The sequence below is a fragment of the Staurois parvus genome, unplaced genomic scaffold (genome assembly GCF_062004578.1).
Source record: "Staurois parvus isolate SC_StPar_1 unplaced genomic scaffold, SC_StPar_1.0 ptg000425l, whole genome shotgun sequence".
NCBI classification, from domain to species: domain Eukaryota; kingdom Metazoa; phylum Chordata; class Amphibia; order Anura; family Ranidae; genus Staurois; species Staurois parvus.
Genome location: NW_028318221.1, coordinates 537,989 through 563,288, shown reverse-complemented (window position 1 = coordinate 563,288; position 25,300 = coordinate 537,989). Strand labels below are relative to the sequence as shown.

The 25,300-nt window shown below is 40.9% G+C and overlaps 1 protein-coding gene across 2 annotated transcripts in view; it reads right to left on the bottom strand.

Annotated features, from left to right (window-relative positions):
- The window catches only part of TJP3 (tight junction protein 3), a 246,948-nt gene that overhangs the window by 148,194 nt on the left and 73,454 nt on the right, over nucleotides 1-25,300 (bottom strand). For both annotated transcript variants that reach the window (XM_089687405.1, XM_089687404.1), the window contains exons 2-6: nucleotides 21,171-21,227; nucleotides 6,155-6,279; nucleotides 5,972-6,074; nucleotides 3,822-4,410; nucleotides 3,283-3,386 (exon numbers count right to left, since the gene is read on the bottom strand). In XM_089687405.1, coding sequence (XP_089543531.1) covers nucleotides 3,283-3,386; nucleotides 3,822-4,410; nucleotides 5,972-6,074; nucleotides 6,155-6,279; nucleotides 21,171-21,218 — 969 coding nt within the window. In that variant the 5' untranslated portion in view covers nucleotides 21,219-21,227. The remainder of the gene's footprint in view (nucleotides 1-3,282; nucleotides 3,387-3,821; nucleotides 4,411-5,971; nucleotides 6,075-6,154; nucleotides 6,280-21,170; nucleotides 21,228-25,300) is intronic.

Genomic DNA, 25,300 nt, shown 5'->3' with positions numbered 1-25,300 from the left:
TCAGATTTTGTTTTAGATGAGAAAAGGAAGCAGTGAGGGGGTAAAGTTTCAAACTCTATTTTGTACCTTTTTGAAACCAACTGGTTGAACCCACAAGTCTGGGACATCTGTAACCCAAAAAGAAGCAAAATTTAACAGACATCTCCCCATTCTTAGGAGTAAGGGTGTCCCTTCATTGGGAAGAGGACTTTGGGGAAGACTTGGTGGGCTTTGTGGGCCAAGTCTTTCCCTGAAATAAAGGACTAAACTGAACGGAACAGATGAACCCTGGGTAGAATGTTGAGATACTCTGCAACTGAGGAGCAGTAGAAGCTCCTGAGGGATTTTTTCACTTTCCACTGTAGAAGAAGAACCTTTGCTCCTGTGACATACATTTGTTAAGTGCCTCACCAAAAAGATGATCTCTTTCAAAGAGCAAAAGTGTGGGAGGCATCTTTTACAGGTTAGCTTCAGCTGACCAGGCTTTGAGCTACAATGTTCTGTGCATGTGAATGGAAATTAGAGCCATTCTGGAAAATTGTATCATTCCTTGTTCTAGGACATCCATACAATTGAGCAAAGAAGTTTAATTGTTGTAAAAGTATGGTCTAGAAATACATGAGCATTATGGTTGTTAATTGCCCAGTCTAGTTTCAGACAGATTTTGCAGCAATAGCTGGTTGCAGAGCTGAGCCTGCAAGTATAAAAGAGAGCCCGTAGGAGCATCTCAAACTTCCTATATGCAGAATCTTTGAATGAAGGAGCATTTTTACTTGGTAAAATTAGATGTTCAAGACTGAGGTGACAGGGTCTATGACCAGAACATACCACTTCTAGTAAAACCTTTTTTTCCACTTGATAGAGTTTGGCAATGATTTTCAGTGGAGTTCAAATCTTTTTTGGATGGAACAAATTATCAAAATTGTCCATTCTATTTCTTCATGAACAGGAAATTTTTTTTGAGATTTTGCAGGTCTAGTTGTTCCCAAAGGGGAATGGCAAGTCAAGGGAGATTCAAATGCGACAATGCAGAAGCTTTTTCACACAGCAAGCATGAGCATGTTCACACTGGCAAGCATACTGCATGAAGCTGTAACATCAGGTGTATAGAAGGTTACCTTCAACTATTATGTGGCATAACCCAGAACTTTAGTTCAAATAAAAATGTATTTGTTGTGTCAAAATGACATTAGTGAATCATCAGTTGTAATAAAATAAAACATCCATCACCAATAAGACAACATTCTTTTCACCACATAAATCCCTTAAAAATGGTAAAGACAACGTTGTCTTATTGATGGATGATGGATGTGGTTTTATTTTATTAAATTGATGATTCAATAATGTCATTTTGGATGCAATACATTTATACTTTAAATTTACTGATTATGCCACAATCTCTGAAGGAAACATCTTTTTGATGGCTAAGATCCTTGTGTCTATCTATCAATATTCTTGCAGTTTGTAGCTTGGTTGCAAGAGATTGCATACAAAGTGTGAGATCGACTGTCAGATATTTTATTGCTCCTTAATTTAACCCTATTAAGAACTGGTGTGTAGGAGCCTGGGGGTGAGAAATCGCACATTACTTCCTCTAACACTTCAGAGTCCACTTCATTTCCTTTTATGTCTGCTCCTTCTAGGACAGGTATATTGGGATCCAAACACAAATAGAGATGGTGAAGCTGGAGAAGGAGCCTGGCATTTTTGAGCCTAGGACAGCAATGGCTTTATTAAGGCCTTGAGTTTTCTGAGGAATTGTGACATAGTTGCAGAAAGTCTGTCTTAGGTAGGCCACCTGTTGTGGGCCTGAGATATAGCTAGAATCAGTAGCACAGACTGGTGTTAAAGTCCTGCGCACTAGTGCAAGGGAAGCATTGTCACTCTGAGGTTGAGTGTCGTGCAAGCTTGGTTGAGCTTTTGATGCATCTCCCTTTTGCCTGGTTTCCACCGTAGGTACAGGGTGGGAGGAAGCGCCTTAATACCTTATAAGGGGCTCTAGGCGGAAGTGGCTGTAAACTGTGTGACCTGTGGTGCGATGTAAAATCTGGTCATCCACCTGAGACTAAGCTCTGAGTGGTTGAGTTTGAAACATTTACACCATACAGTGTAAAATTAATTCCATACACAGTTCTGGTTTTTACAGTAACAGTTAGAGATACAGGGAGACTCTGTCTTACATGTCCATGTCACTGTCCCCTATGTAGGGTTCGGGGTTCGCTCACCTCTGTGGGCATACGCCCCGTCTTCAGGGTCTGGGTTCCATAGGGATGAACCAAGGCCCTCGACCTGTATAGAACCTTGTGGATAACTACACACGTTGGTGAGCACCCATGCAGGATCCAGTGCCCAAAGCAACGTTATAGACCCTTCACACAGGTTTTTCCAAGGTTGAACTGAACCGGGTGCACTGCTTCTATTGTTGAATTTAGAAGGCAGTGAAGTTGACTTAAGAGATGATTAAAAATCCAAAAGATTAAATAATAAAACAGTTAGGATTAAACTAATTTATCCATAAATGAGGTCAGCCACCTTCGTAAATTAACAAAAAATGATGGACTCATGAAGTGGGGTAGGCGCTCAGGGAACATCCTCAAAAGCTTGCCAGTGTCCAATTATCTGAAGGTACCAACTGACAACCTTGGCTCTCCAAATATTCAGCCTGTATCCTGTACTGTACAATTAGGATATACATTTTTGTCATTTCAGCGATTGTTTTGTTGTTGGTGCCATGGTGACTGACAAACCTTACCTTTACACTCATATCTAGTTTCTGTTTCATAACATGTTAATCTCCATCATAGATTTTTCTATTCTTTAGTATACTATACCACTCCTAAGGGTATCCCCACACCCTTAGGTCTGGTCTATTTTTATAAAAGTCTTTTCTTCTTTATTGGAAACTTGTCATAAAATAAATATGTAGGTTGTCCTTACTGAAAACAACTGTCTCACCGTCAGGCTGATTCTCAAGCATAAATACTCTGAGTCATTGTCCCAAAGCAATTACGCAGCCAATGACACAACCCATAATCTGCATTTCTGTTCTTGGTCAGTCGCTGATTGTTAAAACGAGGATCAATCTGGCAGCCAAGTAAACAGAATTTTCCGAAGTCGGTCAGCAGTGGCAATCTACGGATTTCTCCAAAGACAGATCTTTTTTTAAATAAGATTGCACTGGCAAAATAAATTTGGGCTAATTCTGCATTTACCTGATTGAACTCTGACATACAAGATCACCAAATAGTGTTGCATACAAAAAAGAAAAAAAAAAAAAAAAAAAAAAGGATTGGTTTTAATTACCTTAAGAATTAGATCTCCCTCCTGTAGAGATTTTTCATGAGCAGCCAGTCCTGTTTCTGTAATATGTTTAATGAAGATTTGACTACCAAGCTTCAAGCCATATTCTGCAAAAGCACAACAAAAAAACAATATATTGAGGCAGACTGTATGAAAGAGCTTGTGGCAGCTCTCTAAGCTGCGAAACAAAAGATCACCCTGCCGGTATTGAAAAGGGGAGCAGCTTCTGTGAAATATTCCAGTAACTTGTAAGCAATAGAGGAATGGACGCTGCTCAGACCAGTCGCTGGAGTTCGGTGTATAGGATGGCCTCAGCAGCCAATCTAGCCACACCCTCTGTACCGCTTCGGCCCGCTCACCAGGGCTTGATCACAGAGGCAAACAAGTAAATGCACTGGGTTTTAATTTTGGGTAGTGTTAATGTAACTATGCTTAAAAAAAAAAAAAAAAAAATCACCTAATAAAAAGGTATAAAATTACTTACCAGCATGGAAAAACGATGTAGTGGTAAAGTAGACTTATGTCAGCAAAGTGGAACATACCTTGGTTTTCTTTTTGTTTCACTAATATAGTCTTTACAGGTTTGGATGGTACATCCTGAATTGGCAGTCGCTTGAAACCAGACACAAGTTCAAGGCCACTATATGGCCTTTCTACAATATCACTTCCCAAGTCTGTTCTTGAATAGTCTGCTGCATCACTTCCAGAGTACCGCCTGCCACTACTAGTCTCTCTCCATCTGTTTGAGCCAACTGACTCCCTGTCAGAGACTTGTTTCTCCTTCCCATTTCTCCTCCTTGAATAATTTCCCACTCCACTTCCACCACTCTTTATCCTGTGCTGTCTCGAGTGGTAAGAGGAACGGTGAGTAGATCCACCTGAGCTACGTCCACTGGAAGAATCCCCTTCATAGCCTCTTGCTGTATCCTCATGTGGCTCCCTGCTGAAACTCTCATATCTCTCTCTCCAGGTTACAGAAGAATCTGCTTCTTCTCCTCCTTCTTTGTGAAGGGAACTTGAATACATGCGCTCTGATGTGTGAGACAATGTGGAGCTGTGATAGAGGCCTGTGGAAACTGGGGGTATGGAGTTACTTGCAGGAAGTTGAATTTTTCGAGGACGTTTCACAGTCTGTGGTAGGAATGTGCAAGATGGAAAAATGTGAAGCTTAAAATGGTTTTCTTGGTTTAACAAAATTATTATGAATTACTAACTTATAATATTTTCATAATAAAGCATAGAAACCAAGTTATACATCTCTGCAAAAAAAGTGTCCACTAGCAAAATAACATTGAGCTACTATCCAGTTATACTCAAAAATCAGTAAGGAAATACATACAAAAGGGACGCAGTACCTCTATAGGACTTTGTATTTTAAAGAGATTCTAAAGGAAAGATTAAATAAAATAAAAATAACAAACATCCTCTTCTTTTTGGATCCCCCACCTGGCTCCTTCCCCTTGCCGAGTGCTGACAATAGCAAGCCTCTTGCTATGGGGGCACGCAAGCAGAATCACTCTTGAGCAGGAACACGGAGTGCGGCTCGGCCCCAGCCCCACCCCTGCTCTCTCCGCATTGGCTCACTGGCTGTGAATGACAGGAGCAGGAGCCAATGGCTACCACTGCTGTGTGAGCCAATGAGGAGAGAGATACCCCAGTGTCTCTGTAAAGGGCATTGCTCTCCCCTCACAGCCAGCAAGAATACATGACACTTCCAGGTAATGAGAAATGTGACCTGCTTTCCTGTGACAGTGCTCGGGCATAGTAGCCAGACGTTAGGTCAATCGCTGTCACCACTTCCAACACAGGCATTTTTATCTCCAGCTGCGGAAGAGTAAAGCGTTGTGAGGGAGTGCTGGCATGGTTAGTATCTAGGGATCAGGAGATGCCCTCTGCAGACACAATGTTACTTTGACCTGCATGGGCAAGGTGTCAGTGTCTCTTACGTGAATCTGTCAATACAGAAATACTAAAAATACACTATACTAGAATGTTAAAGGATAAATAATTCATCTTTAAAAATATAAATAAATGCACCTTTTTTGCAGGTAAAAAGTGCATTTATTATTATAAATTTTTTTTTTTTTTTTTTTTTAGGAGCCTGTAAGGTATTGCACCCGCGATCAGCAGATCTTGGGTGCAGTGTCAGGCTCATGCAGACTTGTCTGTGCAGCTGTCTGCTCGTACCTCTGATATGGGCAGGCAGTTAACTGCAGTTGAGGGAAAAAAAAAATCAATCAACTATAAGAATGCTCATCAGTGCCCCATAGTTTATTGAGAACCACAAGTAATCAGCCGCAAAGGCTGTCAGTACTTGTAGTTCTTTCATTCACACAAGTGGGGGAATGAACAAGACAGCCCACACAACTGCGCTCTTTCTACATTGTGACAGCGGGTGCAAGGAGAAGATCCCTAGGCCCAATGTTACAGGGAGGGAGGGATCAAGGGGAGAGCTGCAGGAGAGGAAACATGTTACATGCTCCACCCTTAAAATAGGTGGAACATGTAACATGTTCCCAAAGGTGAACTTATCCTTATCCTAAGTGCGACTTAAAATTCACCAAACAGATATCCATTATTGTGAATATTTAATTGCTGCCTAAATTATTTGTTTCTTTTAACAGAACTTCATTTTTAATAACCATGTTTTCAAGTCAGGTTATGTGTTGAAACATGTAAAACAATTGCTTACCACATTGGCCGTCTTCAAACAGGACTTCAGAGTGTGAATTGCAAATGATGAGGTCATATTCTCCAATGAAACCCCATTCACCATCACAATGCGATCCCTTGTCCTGCAGAATTCAAAATATATATCAGAAAATCAATGACCCCAATGAAAATTATGTGGAAACGGTATAATAATTTTGCTTACTGTAATCTACCATCAGCAGGTCCCCCAGGAACAACGTCTGAAACAATGACTGAATGATCGCCATCTTTGCTAACTGAATGGTCTCTGCCCCCACCAATAGCAATACCAAAGCCTTTTCGAGGGTCCTGCAAGTAATTTCAATACATGGAAAAAAATGTAAAGTTGTTTTGTCTACAACACTAGTAAATAGTCTGTACAAATTATATGTTGAGAATGTTGCTTCATGCAATAAAATCAACATAAAACATCTGCAAAACAAACACCTTTTAGAGGAAAAACTTATACTAGCAGATTAGCAAACCTACTAATTCTAGAAACTATATGCATCCCCTGCACATTGTTTGCAATGTGCCCTACCATGACTGCTTCTTCAGAAAATGCTATTTGACCGACTTTCATGCTGATCTGCCTGAGAAAAGTAGGGAGGTTCTTATCCACATAGATACTGGGTTTACTGAAATAAAATTATTCCTGACTGCATGGATTTTGGAACAAAGTCTCCTAAGACATATGATGCATGAGTTAAAATAGAAACTACCAGCCCATAAAATCCAGTGCTATCTTAGCAGCCGATTCTTCTCAGGTGCACAATTTTCCAATGCAATGCATTGGAAAACTGTGCACCTGTGGAAGTGGGTGGTAGTGATCTGCTGGAAGGGGGGAAGACAGCCACAGGTGTGTGCTAATGAGGTTAGCTGATGAAATCCTTCCAATATCTTACTGGGTTTTCTGTGCCAACTACATATCCGCAAGTGATGAAGCTTTCTAAGAAATTCAGCAAGGGCTAAGGAGCCCCTTTAATCCTTGCAGCCCTAGTGATCCCTGTGTCAGTTCCTGTGGAGGCTTATCCAGATTGATACTTCTCTGACCTGCTGGACCACCTTTTCACCACATGAGGGCGTAGGATTACCATCTTTCCCAGCCATTTCTCTGACCAGACCTGAGAGGAGAGGGGGAGTCTTCAGGATATATATATATACATGCGTATTACCCATACGCTTTCTGGTTAGTTTGAATTTCTACCATTTGCACTGGGAACCACGGAGCACTGTTTTCACCGGACTGTGTCTATTGTTAATTTTCTTTAAGAGCGCTGCATTCTGTCTATATATGAATTGTGGGACTTTTTATGTGTTTTCCTTTAATGTTCAGCTGCTTTAAATTGTTGAGGAGCGCTTACTATATATTTTATTATCTTCTTAAGTAAATATCATTCCTAGAACATTGAGATGAAAAATCCCTATAAATGATGGTTTAATGGACAAAGAATCAGTGGATGAATGGTTCACCTTTATTGAAAAAGGGTGGAAGGTTTGAAGTTTCTACTCAAAAGAAAACAAAGAAAGTTGAGAAAAATAGAGCAAATTGGAGAATTAAAAGATGAAATGGAACCATTAAAGGGGACCACAGAATAAGGAACAAGTATGACACAACTTAATAAAGATCTGTCCAGTAAGGATAAAGAAGCATAACTAAGGAAAAGTAAGAAATTTCAACGAGATATGGGCGATTACAGGACCTATCAGGTCTTTAAATGGCAAACCAAATTAGGTGAAACAGATCTTATATCCACATGTTCCACCCCAGAGAGGGGAGCAAGGATCAAAATAAGCAAAGAAACATCAATGTCGGTAGCCAGAAATTACTGTGTGAAAGAGGACTATACCCCAAGAAAACGGGGTCAATACCAGAAGAACCCTCAGTGGAAACAAACACCTAGAACTCCATGGAGAAAACCCTAAAACAAGAAACAATATAAAAAACAACATGTATATTGGAATAGGGATGAGCCGTATCAAAGGAATAGAGGAAGACCTATGCAAGATTACAGACCTTATAGACCGTATGAACAAAGTCCGATTCCCACATACAATAGGTATGCTCCTTTAAGAGAAGAAAGGGAACCGGAACGTTGCCATAATCATCATCAGGCTGATTATGGACATAATAGATCTTTTTTAGGGAGAACGAGAGAGGACTATTCACCCAGAAGAAGAGCACAAGATGGATGGATAAGAAGACGCCCACCAAGCAGAGAGGCTGTACAGCCGGAAAAAGAAAACAAAAGAAAACAAGAACAATAGGAGAGGGTGTGTTCAATCTCAGTGGTAAACCTCTAACTATTGAAGAATTGCAGGTATTGGATAAAGGATTAAAGTATGCCCCTAAAAAAAGATTAAGCAAATTTGAGACCTACAGTTAGGTCCATCTACAGTTGTGTTCAAAATAATAGCAGTCAGACATCACTAACCTGATCAATCACTGTTTTTGGTAGAAATTATATTTCTACATGGCAAATAATTTACTAGCAGGTGTAGTAGAGTATTAGAAATCCAACAGACCCAACAGTCATGACATGCATGCTGCTGAATCTGTGTAATTGAATCACTAATTGAAAGGGGCATGTTCAAAATAATAGCAGTGTGGAGTTCTATTTGTGAGGTCATTCATTCTTTGAAAAACAGGTGGCAATTATTGCCCTTATTTAAGGAAAGAAGGCAGCAAATGTTGTACATGCTGGTTACAGGGCATTTCTCTCTGAAATTCTGAGGAAAATGGGTCATTCCAGACATTGTTCAGAAGAACAGCGTACCTCGATTAAAAAGTTGATTGGAGAGGGGAAAACATATAAAGAAGTGCAGAAAATGATAGGCTGCTCAGCTAAAATGATCGCAAATGCTTTAAAATGGCAACCAAAATCTGAAAGACGTGGAAGAAAGCGAAAAACTACCATTCGAATGGATAGAATAGCAGCCAAAATGGCAAGGACTCAGCCAACAATCAGCTCCAGGAAGATCAAAGAAGGTCTAAAGTTACCTGTGAGTACGGTTACAATTAGAAGACTCCTATGTGAAGCCAAGCTATCTGCAAGAAGCCCCCGCAAAGTCCCACTGTTGAAAAAAAGACGTGCTGAAGAGGTTACAATTTGCCAAAGAGCACATTGACTGGCCTAAAGAGAAATGGCGCAACATTTTGTGGACTGATGAAAGTAAGATTGTTCTTTTTGGGTCTAGTGGCCTGAGACAGTTTGTCAGACGACCCCCAAACACTGAATTCAAGCCACAGTACACTGTGAAGACAGTGAAGCATGGTTGCGCAAGCATCATGATATGGGGATGTTTCTCATACTACGGTGTTGGGCCTATTTATCGCATACCAGGGATCATGGATCAGTTTGAATATATCAGAATACTTGAAGAGGTCATGCTGCCTTATGCTGAAGAGGAAATGCCCTTGAAATGGGTGTTCCAACAAGACAACGACCCCAAACACACCAGCAAACGTGCAACATCTTGGTTCTAGACCAACAAGATTGACGTTATGGAGTGGCCAGCCCAATCCCCGGATCTTAATCCAATAGAAAACTTGTGGGGTGACATCAAAAATGCAGTTTCTGAGGCAAAACCATGAAATAGAGAAGAACTGTGGAATGTAGTCCAATCATCCTGGGCTGGAATACCTGTTCACAGGTGCCAGAAGTTGGTTGACTCCATGCAACACAGATGTACAGCAGTTCTCAGAAACAGTGCTTATACAACTAAATATTAATTAAGTGATTCAAAGGAAAGCAAAATCTTCAAACATTTTTCAGTTTACATAGTGAATGTTTGAGTTTGTAAAGAAGAATACAAACACTGATTTTTTTTTGAACAGTCTTCCCTTTTCTTCAATTTTTTTAAAGGAACAACACAAATTTGATATATTTTTCTTCATGTTTTGATTTGGAATAGAATGTGTAGTGTTCCCAATGCATTTGTGTGTATGGAAATAAAAGCTATTAGAAGGATTTTGAGCTTTATTCACTTTTTTCAACACACTATTATTTTTAACACAACTGTATATTTGGACACAGACACAATTTAAAATACTTTTCAGGTATTTAACAAAACATATTCAAGGTATAATTATATAATGGATATGGGCTGAAAGTGCACACTCTCAGGTTTAATTTGAGGGTACATCCAAATTGGAGGAAGGGTTTATGAATTACAGCTCTTAAGAGTAGCCATCCCCCCTTTTTCAAGGGAACAAAAGTAATTGGACAACTGAATCAAAAGCGGTTTCATGGCCAGGTATGGGCTACTCCATTATTTCTTCATAAATTAAGCAGGTAAAAGGTCTGGAGTTGATTCTAAGTGTGGTATTTGCATTTGGAATTTATTGCTGTGAACCTACATCATGTGTTCAAAGGAACTGTCCATGCAAGTGAAACAGACCATTGTAAGGCTACAAAAACAACACAAATCCATCAGAGAGATGGCAGCAACATCAGGAGTGGCCAAATCAACAGTTTGCTACATTCTAAGGAAAGAAGAATGCATTGGTGAGCTCAGCAACATAAAAAGGCATGGACATCCATGGAAGAAAACAGTGGTGGATCCTCTCTATGGTAAAGACAAACGCATTCACAACATCCAGGCAAGTGAAGGACACTCTCCAGGAGGTGAGGGTATCATTGTCAAAGTCTACAATCAAGAGAAGACTTCACGAGAGCAAATACAGAGGGTTCACCACAAGGTGCAAGCCATTCATAAGCCTGAAGAATAGAAAAGCCAGATTATACTTTGCCAAAAAACATCTAAAAAGCCAGACCAGTTCTGGAAAAGCATTCTTTGGACGGATGACACTAAGATTAATCTGTACCAGAATGACGGGAAGAAAAAAAAGTGTGGAGAAGGCTTGGAACAGCTCATGATCCAAAGCACACAACGTCATCTGTAAAACATGGTGGAGTCAGTGTGATGGCATGGGCATGCATGGCTTCCAGTGGCACTGGGTGTTTATTGATGTGACAGAAGACACAAGCAGCTGGATGAATTCTGCAGTGTTTTGAGATATAGTGTCAGCCAAGATTCAGCCAAATGCAGCAAAGTTGATTGGACGGCGCTTCACAGTACAAATGGACAATGAACACACTGCAAAAGCAGCCCAGGAGCTTTTGAAGGAAAAGAAGCGGAATATTCTGCATTGGCTGAGTCAATCACCTGATCTCAACTCAGTTGAGTAAGGATTAAGGAACATATATAAAACTGCATAACAAGGATACAACCCATCTTGGGTTCTGGGGTATTGAAAGTTATAGGAAACACTGGAGAGGCAGTCACAAAACACGTACTATTAGCCAACATGAGTTTAGCTTGATTCACACTTTTGATACTCTGCCCCCTAGTGGTTCGAATAATAGATTTAAATTGTTTTACCAGTGATTTTTAATCCAATTCTTTTACTTACAGTGAGGAGCAGAAGTATTTGAACACCCTGCGATTTTGCAAGTTCTCCCACTTAGAAATCATGGAGGGGTCTGAAATTCACATTGTAGGTGAATTCCCTCTCAGAGACAGAATTAAAAAAAAAAATTCAGGAAATCACATTGTATGATTTTTAAAGAATTTATTTGTCTTGCACTGCTGAACATAAGTATTTGAACACCTGAGAAAATCAGTGTTAATATTTGGTACAGAAGCCTTTGTTTGCAATTACAGAGGTCAAACTTTTCCTGTAGTTCTTGACCAGGTTTTTACACACTGCAACAGGGATTTTGGCCGACTCCTCCACACAGATCTCCTCTAGATCTGTTAGGTTTCGGGGCTGTCGCTGAGCAACACGGAGTTTCAGCTCTCTCCAAGGACGTTCGTTTGGATTTAGGTCTGGAGACTGGCTAGGCCACTCCAGAACCTTGATATGCTTATTACGGAGGCACTCCTTGGTTATCCTGGCTGTGTGCTTTGGATCGTTGTCATGTTGGAAGACCCAGCCACGACCCATCTTCAATGCTCTGAGGGAAGGAGGTTGTTGCTCAAAATCTCACAATAAATGGCCCCATTCATCCTCTCCTTAATACAGTGCAATCATCCTGTCCCCTTCACAGAAAAGCACCCCCAAAGCATGATGTTACCACCCCCATGCTTCACAGTAGGGATGGTGTTCTTGGGATGCAACTCATCCTTTTTCCTCCAGACGACGAGTGAAGTTTAGACCAAAAAGTTCTACTTTGGTCTCATCTGACCACATGACTTTCTCCCATGCCTCCTTTGGATCATCCAGATGGTCATTGGCAAACTTCACACGGGCCTGGACATGTGATGACTTGAGCAAGCGAACCTTCCGTGCAATGCATGATTTGAAACCATGACGGCGTAGTGTTCTACCGACAGTGAGCTTTGAAAATGTGGTCCCAGCTCTCTTCATGTCATTGACCAGCTCCTCCCTTGTAGTTCTGGGCTGATTCCTCACCTTTCTTATCAGTGATACCCCACGAGGTGAGATCTTGCATGGAGCCCCAGTCAGAAGGAGACTGACAGTCGTCTTTAGCCTCTTCCATTTTCTAACAATTGCTCCAACAGTTGATCTATTTTCACCAAGCTGTTTGGAAATTGCCCTGTAGCCCTTTCCAGCCTTGTGGAGTTCCACAATTTTGTCTCTGGTGTCTTTTGACAGCTCTTTTGTCTTTCCCATGGTAGTAGTTGGCGTCTGACTGACTGTGGGGTAGACAGGTGTCTTTAAAGAGCTCAGACAGGTGCTACTAAGTTAGATAAATGAGTGGAGTAGAGGTAGACTTTTTAAAGGGCACAGTAACAGGTCTTTGAGAGCCAGAATTCTTGCGGTTTCTTAGGTGTTCAAATACTTATGTTCAGCAGTGCAAGACAAATTCTTTAAAACTCATACAATGTGATTTCCTGAATTTTTTTTTTTTTTACATTCTGTCTCTGAGTGGGAATGCACCTACAATGTGAATTTCAGACCCCTCCATGATTTCTAAGTGGGAGAACTTGCAAAATCGCAGGGTGTTCAAATTCTTATGTTCCTCACTGTATGAGTATTTATGCTTCACTTTAGGATTAGTCCTGAATTCTTTGTTATATTTTGGGAGTTCAATTTTTTATTTAAATTTGTATTCATTTGTTATTACCCTGTGTTCATTTTTACAGTATATATTTACTCAAACTTGGGATTGGGGTTGGGATATCTTCATTGGGTTAGTTTCTTTTAAGTAGTGCCTAGTTTTAGGTTCAATGTTTCTGATATTGTTTTTGTCAGTCTGGTACCTTGCATCACTTGCTACTATCTGGTTCATGTTGCTTGGAGACCAAGTTGTTAATGGCAGCTTTATTTATGAGAGTAATACTATGTAGCCATTATCACCCTGTTATCTGTTAATGTTAGTTGATGCTTCTATATCATTTAGATTCTAAGGGAAGATAGTCATCTCAGGATGTTCTAGTATTTAGAATGTTGTAGTATGGCCGCTATTTAACTATGTTTCCTGAGACTAAGGGAAAATGGCGGCCGGAGCACATTGAACTACTTTAAAATGGCCATCGCTTGTTTACTATTTCCCGAGACAAACAAAAAATGGCCGCTATTGTGCTATATGAGGACTTCGGCAAAATGGCCACCGCTTAATTGACTTTTGGAACACTATATAAGTATTCTCCATCCGCCCTCTACCATCCCTCTGATGAAGTCACGTGGGCGTGATGTAACGTGTGAGGGCTTGGTCATGGGAAGACATGAACTGTGTCTAACACTACCTGGAAGTGCAGCTTATCTGGTGATGTTTCTTACCTGATTTATGGTGTTTTTACTTATATTTACATGTGAGTGCAATACATTTTAACATAATAAAGATACCCTTGTTAGTACATACTGCACCATTAGAGTTTCCTTTTGTCTCCTTCATTAACAGCGATTATCTCAGACCTCCAACACCCTCCCCCCCCCCCCCCCCAAAGGGACCAGATCCCATATCTGGCTTGATGCGGTTTTAATGTTTTAAAGTACAAAGATGTTTGATCATTTCTACGAGGCTAATGATCAAGAGAGTGAAGGAATCCTTACTGATATGGCATTATTATGCAAAATTTGATTTCCTCTGAGGTGAGAGTTCTGTGAGCACTGAGGAGACACTGCCTACATGGTTATAGCACTTATCTAATGGTGCAGGTTTTGAGCACACGAAAAAGCAAATGAGCTGTGAAGAGCTGGATTGTTCACAACATCACTGATTATTTCACATAATAGAGACTTGTTTTATGGACATTCATTTAATATTTAGTATATACTACAAGCTATACACCTTCATATATGCTTTTTGTTCATTTGCTTGCAGCACAGCATTGTTTTATTTATGATGATTTTATTTGCTCCTGCAGGGGAAAAAATTCCTTCCTGATGCCACAAGAGGCAATCGGATATTCCCTGGATCAAAGTTACCTATCATTTTTGGTTGCCAGTTATGTTATGTGCATTTAGGAAAGAATCCAGGCCTTTTTTAAAGCAATCTACTGAGCTGACCAGAACCGGCTCTTGAGGAAGTCTATTCAACATTTTCACAGTTTTTACTGCAAAAAAACCTTTCCATATTGAGATTAAATCTCAAAGGTTGCCCCTTGTCCTCTATGATGACCTTAAAGTGAAAAACTCTACCCAAAGTTCACTATATGGACCACTTATGTAATTGTACATTTTGATCATATCCCCCCTCCCCATAATCTCCTCTTCTCAAGAGAGAATTCAGTTCCTCTAATCTTTCCCCATAGCAGAGCTCCTCCATGGGTCCATTGCCAAGCCCTAGGTTTTCAGGTCAGGGCATGGCAAAGGGGACATATAGTCACAATGAGAGTGATAAAGTGATATGTTCAGAGTGTGAACTCAGGAAAGTGCTGCTGAGTGATTATAACCAGAATGTGTAAGAACTTTCAAACATGTTTAGGGTATACTGAATATAGTTTTTTTTACAGGTAGATATAAATATATTAATGGTAAAAACAAAAAACTTTATTACTAACATTTTCACTCATTAGGTTGGGACAGTTGCGTGTGTGTGTTTACTGCTCTAGATTTTTTTTTCCTGTAAAGTCACAGTGCCGTTTTTGTTCAGCAATACTACACTCATTTCCTCCAGACCTGTCTCTCAGCCAAAGAGGAGGGAGAGACCCTAGAGCAGTGATGGCGAACCTTTTTGAGCCCGAGTGCCCAAACTGCAACACAAAACCAACTTTTTTATTTCAAAGTGCCAACACTGAAATTAATCACTTGCCTACCGGGCACTTCTACCCCCTTCCTGCCCAGGACAATTTTCAGCTTTCAGTGCTGTTGCACTTAACAATGACAATTGTGCGGTCATGCAACACTGTAACCATATGCAATTTTTATCATTTTCACACACAAATAGAGCTTTTTTTGGTGGTATTTAATCACCACTGGGTGTTTTATTTTTTGCACTATAAATGAAAAAAGAGCAAAAAATTCAAAACATAAAAGGTTTCCTTTGCTTCTATTCTAAAATTTTGCAAACAGGTAATATTTCTTCTTTGATGTGCGTTGGTGAGGCTGCACTGATAGTCAGCAGTGATGGGCATTGATGAGGCGGCACAGATAGGTAGCACTGATGAGGCGGCACTGGTGAGCATTGATGAGGAGGCACTGGTGATGCACTGATATGCAGGAAATGATGGGCACTGATAAGCGGCACTGACTGATAGCACCAACTGGAGGCACTGACAGACGGCACTGACCGGCGGCACTGCTGGGCATCATTGATGGGTGGCACTAATGAGGTGTCACAGATAGGTGGCACTGATATGCGGCACTGCTTGGTGGCACTGATAGGCGACACTGATAATGGGTACTGATAGACAACACTGATAGGTGGCACTGACTGACATCACTGCTGGGCACTGACTGGCGGCACTGCTGGGCACTGACTGGCACAACCGCTGGGCACTGACTGGCGGCACTGACTGGCAGCACTGCTGGGCTGCACTGATGGGCACTGGTGGGTGGCACTGGTGGGTGTCACTGGTGGGCACAGGTGGGTGGCACTACTGGGCACAGGTGAGTGGCACTACTGGGCACAGGTGAGTGGCACTACTGGGCACAGGCGGGCACAGGTGGGTGCATTGCTGGGCACAGGTGGGCGCACTGCTGGGCACAGGTGGGTGCATTGCTGGGCACAGGTGGGTGCATTGCTGGGCACAGGTGGGTGCATTGCTGGGCACAGGTGGGCGGAACTTGTGTGTGGCACTGCTGGGCACCGATCATCAGGGCACTGATGATCAGTGACGCTGATGATCGGTGCCGTTCCATGCTCTGACAACTGCCGGTTTTCGGCAGTACTTTCCTCACGATCTGACAGCGTGAGGAAAGTGCAGCCGAGAACCGGCATTTGCATTTCCCGGTGATCAGCGTGTCATTGGACACAGCTGATCACGTGGTAAAAGGCCGCAGTGATTGGCCTTTTACCACGTCACGTGATCAGCTGTGTCCGTAGGACACAGCGATCACGGAGATCGCCCGATGCGCGCCCCCGGGGGTGCACAGAAGAGCGCATTCTTCCTCTTCTTCATGGCGTGCCCACTGAGATGGCTCTGCGTGCCAGCGTGCCTGCGTGCCATAGGTTCGCCATCACTGCCCTAGAGAGTTGGGGCTCCCGTGCATATCGCTGGATCAAGATGGGGCTTGGGTAAGTATTGGAGGGGAGGGGAGAGTTGCACACTGAAGGTTTTTACCTTCAGCCTTTACAACCACCAAAACATTATCTATGCTCGTCTGAACCTACTTTATGATCTCTGGATTGAATATGAAATGAGAAAGAAGGCATGATGCTCCTAGGAAGGCTTGTGATTTGGAAAAGACATTTAGGGGAATAAAAGTTCAACATGTAGTGGCTTTGGTGTGCAGAGTATTCAAACCACTGAAGATGGAGATCCGAATGATAGATGTCTAGCCCTCAATGTACAGAATTGTTAAAGTTAAACTCTGGGCAAATTTAAAAACACACAGATTAATACATCCCTATGGTTGTACAGTAATACTTCAGTTTACAAATGCCTCGGTTAACAATTTTCGTTTTACGAATGAAAATCCATTGAAAATAATGCCTCCCTCTGACATCAACAATGGGGCATAATTCCTGCCGCTGACATCAACCATAGGGCACTATCATTCCAATTGACACCCACAATCTGGCACTTTTCCTTCTACTGACACCAATGAGGAGGCACTATTCCTCCAACTGACACCAACAATGGGGAACAAAAGATGGGACATTGTTCACTCCCATTGGGCACAGTCTGGTCCCCCTAAAGTCTGAAGGATGGTAAACTGGCCCTTTGTTTATAAAGTTTGGAGACCCCAGGTCTAAATGATCTTGAAGTCTGTAAACTTACATTGTGCAAAATATCACACATTTACTTCCTTGAATTATGTGACATTTACTGTGCCCTTTGAGAAGGCACTACTGTGACACACATTTCACAGAATATTTATAGAGAAAATTGACAGCACTTTAAATATAAAAGCATGCAGTACACGGCAAACTACATGAAATAAATCACTATAGAGAATAAGGGCAAACATGAAAATAATCCCAATGAATTTACATACAAAGTCCTTTATAATGAAGTGCAAATATGAAGCAAAAAAACTCTGATACTGTGCACAACATCAAAACGTCTGTCTGTGGCAATATAGTGCTTAACACACGTGCAAACCATAAAGTCCTTTCAAATAAATCATGGGTGATTCAGTTCTTTTCTTTTAGCATGCATTATCATGAATATTAAAAGCATATAAAGTGGGGCTTGTCCTGGTGCAGCATGGAGGAAGCCTCTGTGAAGAGAGCTCTGTTCGCTAATCATCCTGTTATCCCTGATCCTGCAATCCCAACGATCTTGCTTCGCACCTTGGTGTGCCCCCTGGTGACCCTGCTCTACCGTCACCTATATCGCTGTCTCGCAAGGTCTCTAAAGCCAGCTCTAAACTTGACAAATTTTGGTGGCAGGACAAGGAGGAGCTAAAGGAAGATGGAGGAACAGACAGCGCTGGACACAGCAAAGGTGCTGCCACTCTGCATTCACAGCCAAAATAGACTAGGTGAAAATCAACATCACCCTCATCCTTCAAGACCTTCAGAAAATCCAGAACCAAGTTAAGGAATTTGAACAGACTTGGCAGCGTGGAGGATGCCCTCCCCACCCCCCTACAAGATATCTCCAACCAGCTGCAGCAACAGGTGCACCAAGTACTGCATAAACAAGACAATTTGAAAAATAGATTGCCTGCGGCAAAAGGATTCATCGGATTGCCAGAGGGAGCAGAGGGTTCATATCCACCTGCCTTCTTGGAAAACCTCCTTACTACCATCTTTGTAAGAGAAGCTTTTGCCTCATCTGTTGCTGAACAAGCTTACCACATGGCAGCAAAGCCCCCTCCCCAAAAAAGCACCACCTTGCACCTTCATTGCGAAACTTCGTAATTACAAGGATAGAGATACGGTCCTGCAGTTAACACCTTTCATGCACATATAAAATTCTACTGGTACTTCATTGACAATCTCATCTTCATCGGTACTTGTGATCTGGGATTGATGGATAACTAATTATTTGAACAACAACAGTCTTAACCTAAGATTTATGGGACAGATGGATGTGAGCTCCATGAATTTTCTGGATGTAACAATGAACCTTAGTGATGAACAAATTGTGACCAATTTATACAGAAAACCCCTATCAGGCATTGGTTTGTTTAGAGCAGATTCAGTACACCCTGGGCATACAGTGAGGGGGATCCAGGTAGGTCAGTTTCTCAGACTGAATAGGATATGCAGCAGAGATGATATTTTTGAAAGAGCTGGATTCTATGAGGGACTGCTTCTATAAACAAAAATAACCTGGCCAAGTTATCAAAAGAGCGGTTAGCAATGTAAGAAGACAGAAAGGCGTAAGTTAAGAAAAAAAAAAAAAAAAAACTACAAGCAATTTGAGCAAGGGTGTGTTATAAAAAAGACAGTATTTCATAAATTGTTTGTACACAAGTATGGGATGTTAATTTATATATGCAAAGATAAATGTGACTTGTAATGATATTGAGTGTATTATGGGGTAGCTTGAACATACACAGATTACTTTTTTAATAATTACAGATGCAAAGTGGGTGTGTGATTCGGGCAGAGACTGAGGGAGTTTCCGTCACCCCCCTCTGCCAATCCCTCCACTGGCTTCCGATTGCGCAACGAATCAAATTCAGAATCCTAACACTGACGTACAAAGCCGTCCACCATACTGCCCCGAACTACATCACTGACCTAATATCCAAGTACCGCCCAGCACGCACACTCCGCTGCTCACAAGACCTCCTTCTCTCTAGTTCCCTGGTCTCCTCCTCCCATGCCCACCTCCAGGACTTCTCCAGGGTGTCACCCATCCTCTGGAACTCCCTGCCCCAACCCATCAGATTATCACCTACTCTCCTCTCCTTTAGGCGCACCCTGAAAACCCATCTCTTCAGGGAAGCCTACCCCACCCCCTGCTAACTTGCCGACCTCCTCCACTCTTCCTACCACTCCATCCCCCACAGCTATCTCCTCCTGTACCACCATCCCCTCCCTCTTAGATTGTAAGCTCGAAAGAGCAGGGCCCTCAATCCCCTCATGTTTTGCATTGTATTGGTATTGTTCTGTCACATGTTCTGTCCCCCTCTGTAATGTACAGCGCTGAGCGAACTATTGGCGCTTTATAAATACTGTATAATAATAATAATCATCTGTTTTTTGTATATTCAGTGGAGCTGCCTTTTTTAACGCGCACTTTTTGTGACTATCCAGCCGAGTTAAACATTTTCTTGATTAATCACATATTCATTCCACTGGGTGGCTGATTGTTCAGCCAGGCATTTATTTTACATAATTTTATACTGTTTTTGTTGATTTTCACACTTTATGCTTTAGGTCGGCCGGGTGTTTGTTACAGCTCAGCCAGGTGTTTAGTGCCATTGTGATCTGTTTTATTTCTAATATGCGTTTCACATATTTCACTGTTTTTGTTGTTTTTTACACTTTATTCTCCATCTCAGCAGGGTGTTTATTATAGGCTGGCCAGGTGTTTATTGCTACTTGATTTTGGTTTATTTTTGATATATGTTTACATATTTGGATTTAGTGGCCAGTTTTTGTTTTTCTATTGACCTTGTTTCACAGATTTATTCTATTACACATTGGGTATAATGCACAGGAGAGTGTTTATTATTAGTATATTTTCTTGGGTCGCTAGGGGGCAGCGCAGCACTATTCTTGGGGAGTATATATACCGCCATTTGTAAACCCGATAACTGTCACGTAAAAAACAATTTACATGTATTGGGATTTTTTTTTTTTTTTTAGCAAAGACAGGTAGCAGAATACATTTTGCCCTAAATTTATGATGAAATTATATATTAATTATTTTATTGGACTTTTAATAGCAAAAAGTCAAAAATATAGTTCTCAAAATTGTCTCTTTTTGTTTATAGCGCAAAAAAAGAAAAAAAACACAAAACAAAAACACACGCACAGGTGATCAAATACCACCGAAAGAAAGCTCTATTTGTGGGGAAAAAAGGACGTAAAATTTCATTTGGGTGCAGCGTTGCATGAACACGCAATTGTCAGTTAAAGTAACGCAGCACAGTAATGCAAAAAAATCACCTGGTCAGGAAGGGGGGGGGGGTAAATCCTCTGGGGGCAAGTGGTTAAAAAGTAAGAGCTCAAACACTGAACCTTGGAGTACACCACCAATCTGTGAAGAAACTATATATCCCACAATCCTTAGGTCTCTCAATATCACGTTCTTCAGGTGAAAGCTTACAATAAATTAGATCTGACACAGACCAAGCTGGCACAGCAATTGACAGACATATCACCATATAGTATTTCATCACATTAGTACTACCACATTTGTAATGCTACGCAGAGGAAATGGTGAGGCATGGATTTGATCCAGAAAAAGAAGTTGCCTGTTCCTTTATATAATAGGGACAAGCTAGGTGAATACATGGACATAGGGGGGGATCAATCAGCCATGACAGTACAAACTACAATGTATGAGCCTATCATTGCACAGTAAGGCAAACAAAGAACATAGGGAATATAAATATATAAGACCTATATAAAAAAAAAAACAAAAACAAATTAAACGTGTGCAATGCCCCTAACACAGCAAGTTAGTCCAAACCAAAACTCATCCTGTAAACTACTTACACGGTTGAGCGTAACAGTATACTGCTCCCATATTGTCATCTCCTCCATCTCAGGAACCTAAAAGGAAACAAAAAGTGAATGTCATTTTTGAAGAAAAATAACATATTGCATTAAAGCAAAGAGTTGTTGAAACAATCAAACAGTATTCTTTTACCAGTCTAATACATAACATTCCAAAGATTTTATGCATGGCCCCACCCCTACTTGACTGATAAGACCACTTATATGAAAGCTAAATCGCCTGCCTAATTCAGACCTGTTGAGCTAGAACAGTGGTCGGCAAGCCGCGGCTCGCGAGCCACATGCGGCTCTTTACCCACTCTAATGCGGCTCTTCTGTGTGCCGGGCGCCTGCTCCCCTCCCTCCTCTCGGTCGGCCGCTCCCCTGCCTCCTCTCGGTTGGCAGCCCCAAAAGTCCACGCGGACCTTTTAATCCGGCCCGCGGATGTGGCTGTCAGGATGTGTGTAGGCGGGGCAGCGTGCCGAACGTGAGGGGAGGGGAGCTAGGCTCCTCTCACAGTCCGCCCTGAAGACCCGAACGGCGCGGGAAGACAGCGAGAGGAACGCAAAAGGTAAGTGAATTGACACGGGGGACTTGGCTTACTAGAAGGGGGGGGGGATAGTACTGTGGGGGGTGAAATACTATATGAGGGATGAATTACTTTATGAGGGATGAATTACTATATGGGGGGATGAAATACTATATGAGGGATGAAATACTATATGAGGGATGAATTACTATATGGGGGGATGAAATACTATATGAGGGATGAATTACTTTATGAGGGATGAATTACTATATGGGGGGATGAAATACTATATGGGGGGATGAAATACTATATGGGGGGATGAAATACTATATGAGGGATGAATTACTATATGAGGGATGAATTACTATATGAGGGATGAATTACTATATGGGGGATGAATTACTATATGAGGGATGAATTACTATATGAGGGATGAAATACTATATGAGGGATGAATTACTATATGGGGGGATGAAATACTATATGAGGGATGAAATACTATATGAGGGATGAATTACTATATGAGGGATGAAATACTATATGAGGGATGAAATACTATATGAGGGATGAATTACTATATGAGGGATGAAATACTATATGAGGGATGAATTACTATATGAGGGATGAAATACTATATGAGGGATGAAATACTATATAGGGGGATGAAATACTATATGAGGGATGAAATACTATATGAGGGATGAAATACTATATGAGGGATGAATTATTATATGAGGGATGAAATACAATATGGGGGGATGAAATACTATATGGGGGGATGAAATACTATATGGGGGGATGAAATACTATATGAGGGATGAAATACTATATGAGGGATGAAATACTATATGAGGGATGAATTACTATATGGGGGATGAAATACTATATGAGGGATGAAATACTATACGGGGGATGAAATACTATACGGGGGATGAAATACTATACGAGGGATGAAATACTATACGGGGGATGAATTGCTATGGGGGATGAATTACTATATGGGGGATGAATTACTATGGGGGATGAATTACTATATGGGGGATGAATTACTATGGGGGATGAATTACTATATGGGGGATGAATTACTATGGGGGATGAATTACTATGGGGGATGAATTACTATATGGAGGATGAATTACTATATGGGGGATGAATTACTATGGGGGATGAATTACGATGGGGGATGAATTACTATATGGGGGATGAATTACTATGGGGGATGAATTACACTATGGGGGGTGAATTACTATATGGGGGATGAATTACTATGGGGGATGAATTACTATATGGGAGATGTATTTTCAGTTTTAAAAATGTGGCTCTCAAAATAAATTTCAATCATGGTTTTGGCGAGATTTGGCTCAGTTGAAAAAAAAGGTTGCCCACCACTGAGCTAGAACATGCTGAAATGAAGTGGCAACAACCAGATCATTTCTGTAAAATTTTTTGAAGCGTGCCTGAGAAAAAAACAAAAAAAAAAAGACAAAAAAAACACATCTCTCTTTTCTTGAACGTTTCACAGGAAATAACCACCTCAATAAACAGTTCAAAGATGTTGTAAACAACCAAATGTCAATGCACAGTTTGGGCATTTTTTTGTATAGTTTAAAAAACAAAAATGGGATTATTTGAAACATGATCTCATTTTCAGTTAGTACACATTCTGAGCTTTTATGCTTATACTTACCTGAAAGTAAAACTTAACATTTACATATTTGTCTTCTGATCAGATTTTGATAATTACATTTCATGTATACATCTGTAAATTTTTCCTTCCTATTCATCTTTATTTTAAGGAGAAAATATAGTTAAAGTAAACACACGTTTTAATTTTTGCAGTATTTACCTTAATGTATTACTAAACCCACAACAGTAAACTCAGCCTGTACAGTATATGAAGTAAAGCATGCTTATTATACTCACTCTGGAAGCTATGGGGTTAATCCTTTGCATTGTGTAAAATTGCTGGTTGATCCTGACTTCTCTGATCCACCCCTTCTTCCAGTGCCCCCCCCTGTCTTATCTCCTGATAAGACATATGTATGGAGACGCTCTGCACGTGCTCAATTTAGTGTGTATTGTTAGGGAACTTTTTTTTTCTTGGGAGAGTGCATGTGATCAGCACAGGGCCAATCAGCACTGTCCAGACAGAGGTGAGGGATTCTGCAATCTCCTACAGCAGAAAGAAAACTCCTCCTACAACCTTTAACCAGTGCTCTTCTGAACACTGATAGAAATCACAAGCCTGCTCTAACTGCAGATGAGAAAAGGTATTTAGCAGTTTATATTTACTAAAATAAATGCATTTCCATATAGTGTGTACTGTGGGAGACCAGATACATTGAATGCAGGGTCCTGAGTTTTGTAACACTTTAAAAGTAATTTAAGGGACATTCACATTTTCATACTCTTTGATGTTAAGTTAATGGCAAATATTTCAAAAGCATCCACTAGAAGCAGGGTACATAAGCTGCTACAATTACTCTGCCTGTTTAAAGCTGTTAACATAGGATTCCAGTTACCGTATATGCAGAGTACACTGTTTTCAGAGAGTTGCCTGACTAATCACAGATAATGATTATACATACTTTATTGTTCCTTTTGTGGAAGAAACATTTTCTATGATCTCCACTGTGAGTGGCAAGAACGTAGTCTATTGCCATTTCTGTATTCCTGACACTAATCTTTGGAGCTTTAAAAAAAAAAAAAAAAAAAAAAACCACACCATCATGCTTACTACTCTTCCTATGCTACAAAAGCAAGTATTCCAATTGATCACATAGCTACAGGCTACTGTAGACATGTCTAGGTGAATAAATCAGGCAGATTTGTGTTCCTCTGGATGTGGAATCTGCAATAGAGCCTACCACCATTTTCCAATAAATATCTAAAGTTCACTACTCCCCCACTGATTTTTGAAACTTACCTTCACTTCACTCCGCTCCTAAATCAAGTTGACAGAGATGCCATTCAAGTTGTGTTCCAAATGAAAAGGCTCCAGGTACCAATGGCCTACCTACTGAAGTAAACCTCTTCTAAAATGTCACTACTAACTACCTTTCTTAAAGCCAAAGGTGTAACACTGTTAAAAAAAAAATTAAAAAGGCAGATTCATTAAACTGCATACAGACATTAACCACTTGCCTGCTGGGCACTTATACCCCCTTTGTGCCCAGGCCATTTTCAGCTTTCAGTGCTATTGCACGGTCATGTAACACTGTACCCATATGAAATTTCTCTCTTTTTTCACACAAATAGAGCTTTATTTTGGTGGCATTTACTCGCCGCTGGGTGTTTTATTTTTTGCGCTATTAACAAAAAAAGAACAAAAAATAAAGTTTTTCTTTGTTTACATTATAAAATTTTGCTTTGCCAGAGATTGTTCTACTCTCTATATTACTCACTGGCAATACAAAAGAAAAGTCTGTTGCGCTTTTTTCTTATGGAAAACGGCCAACCCCCCACCTCTTCTGATGTGGGTTTCTGTGCTTAATGATATCATGTGTATGGAGGAAATGCTGGCATTTGCCAACGATACCTATGATAAACATAAGTTACTGTGGTCGGTTTGGCTCCATTTCTCCTCCTCTTCGACTCTGCG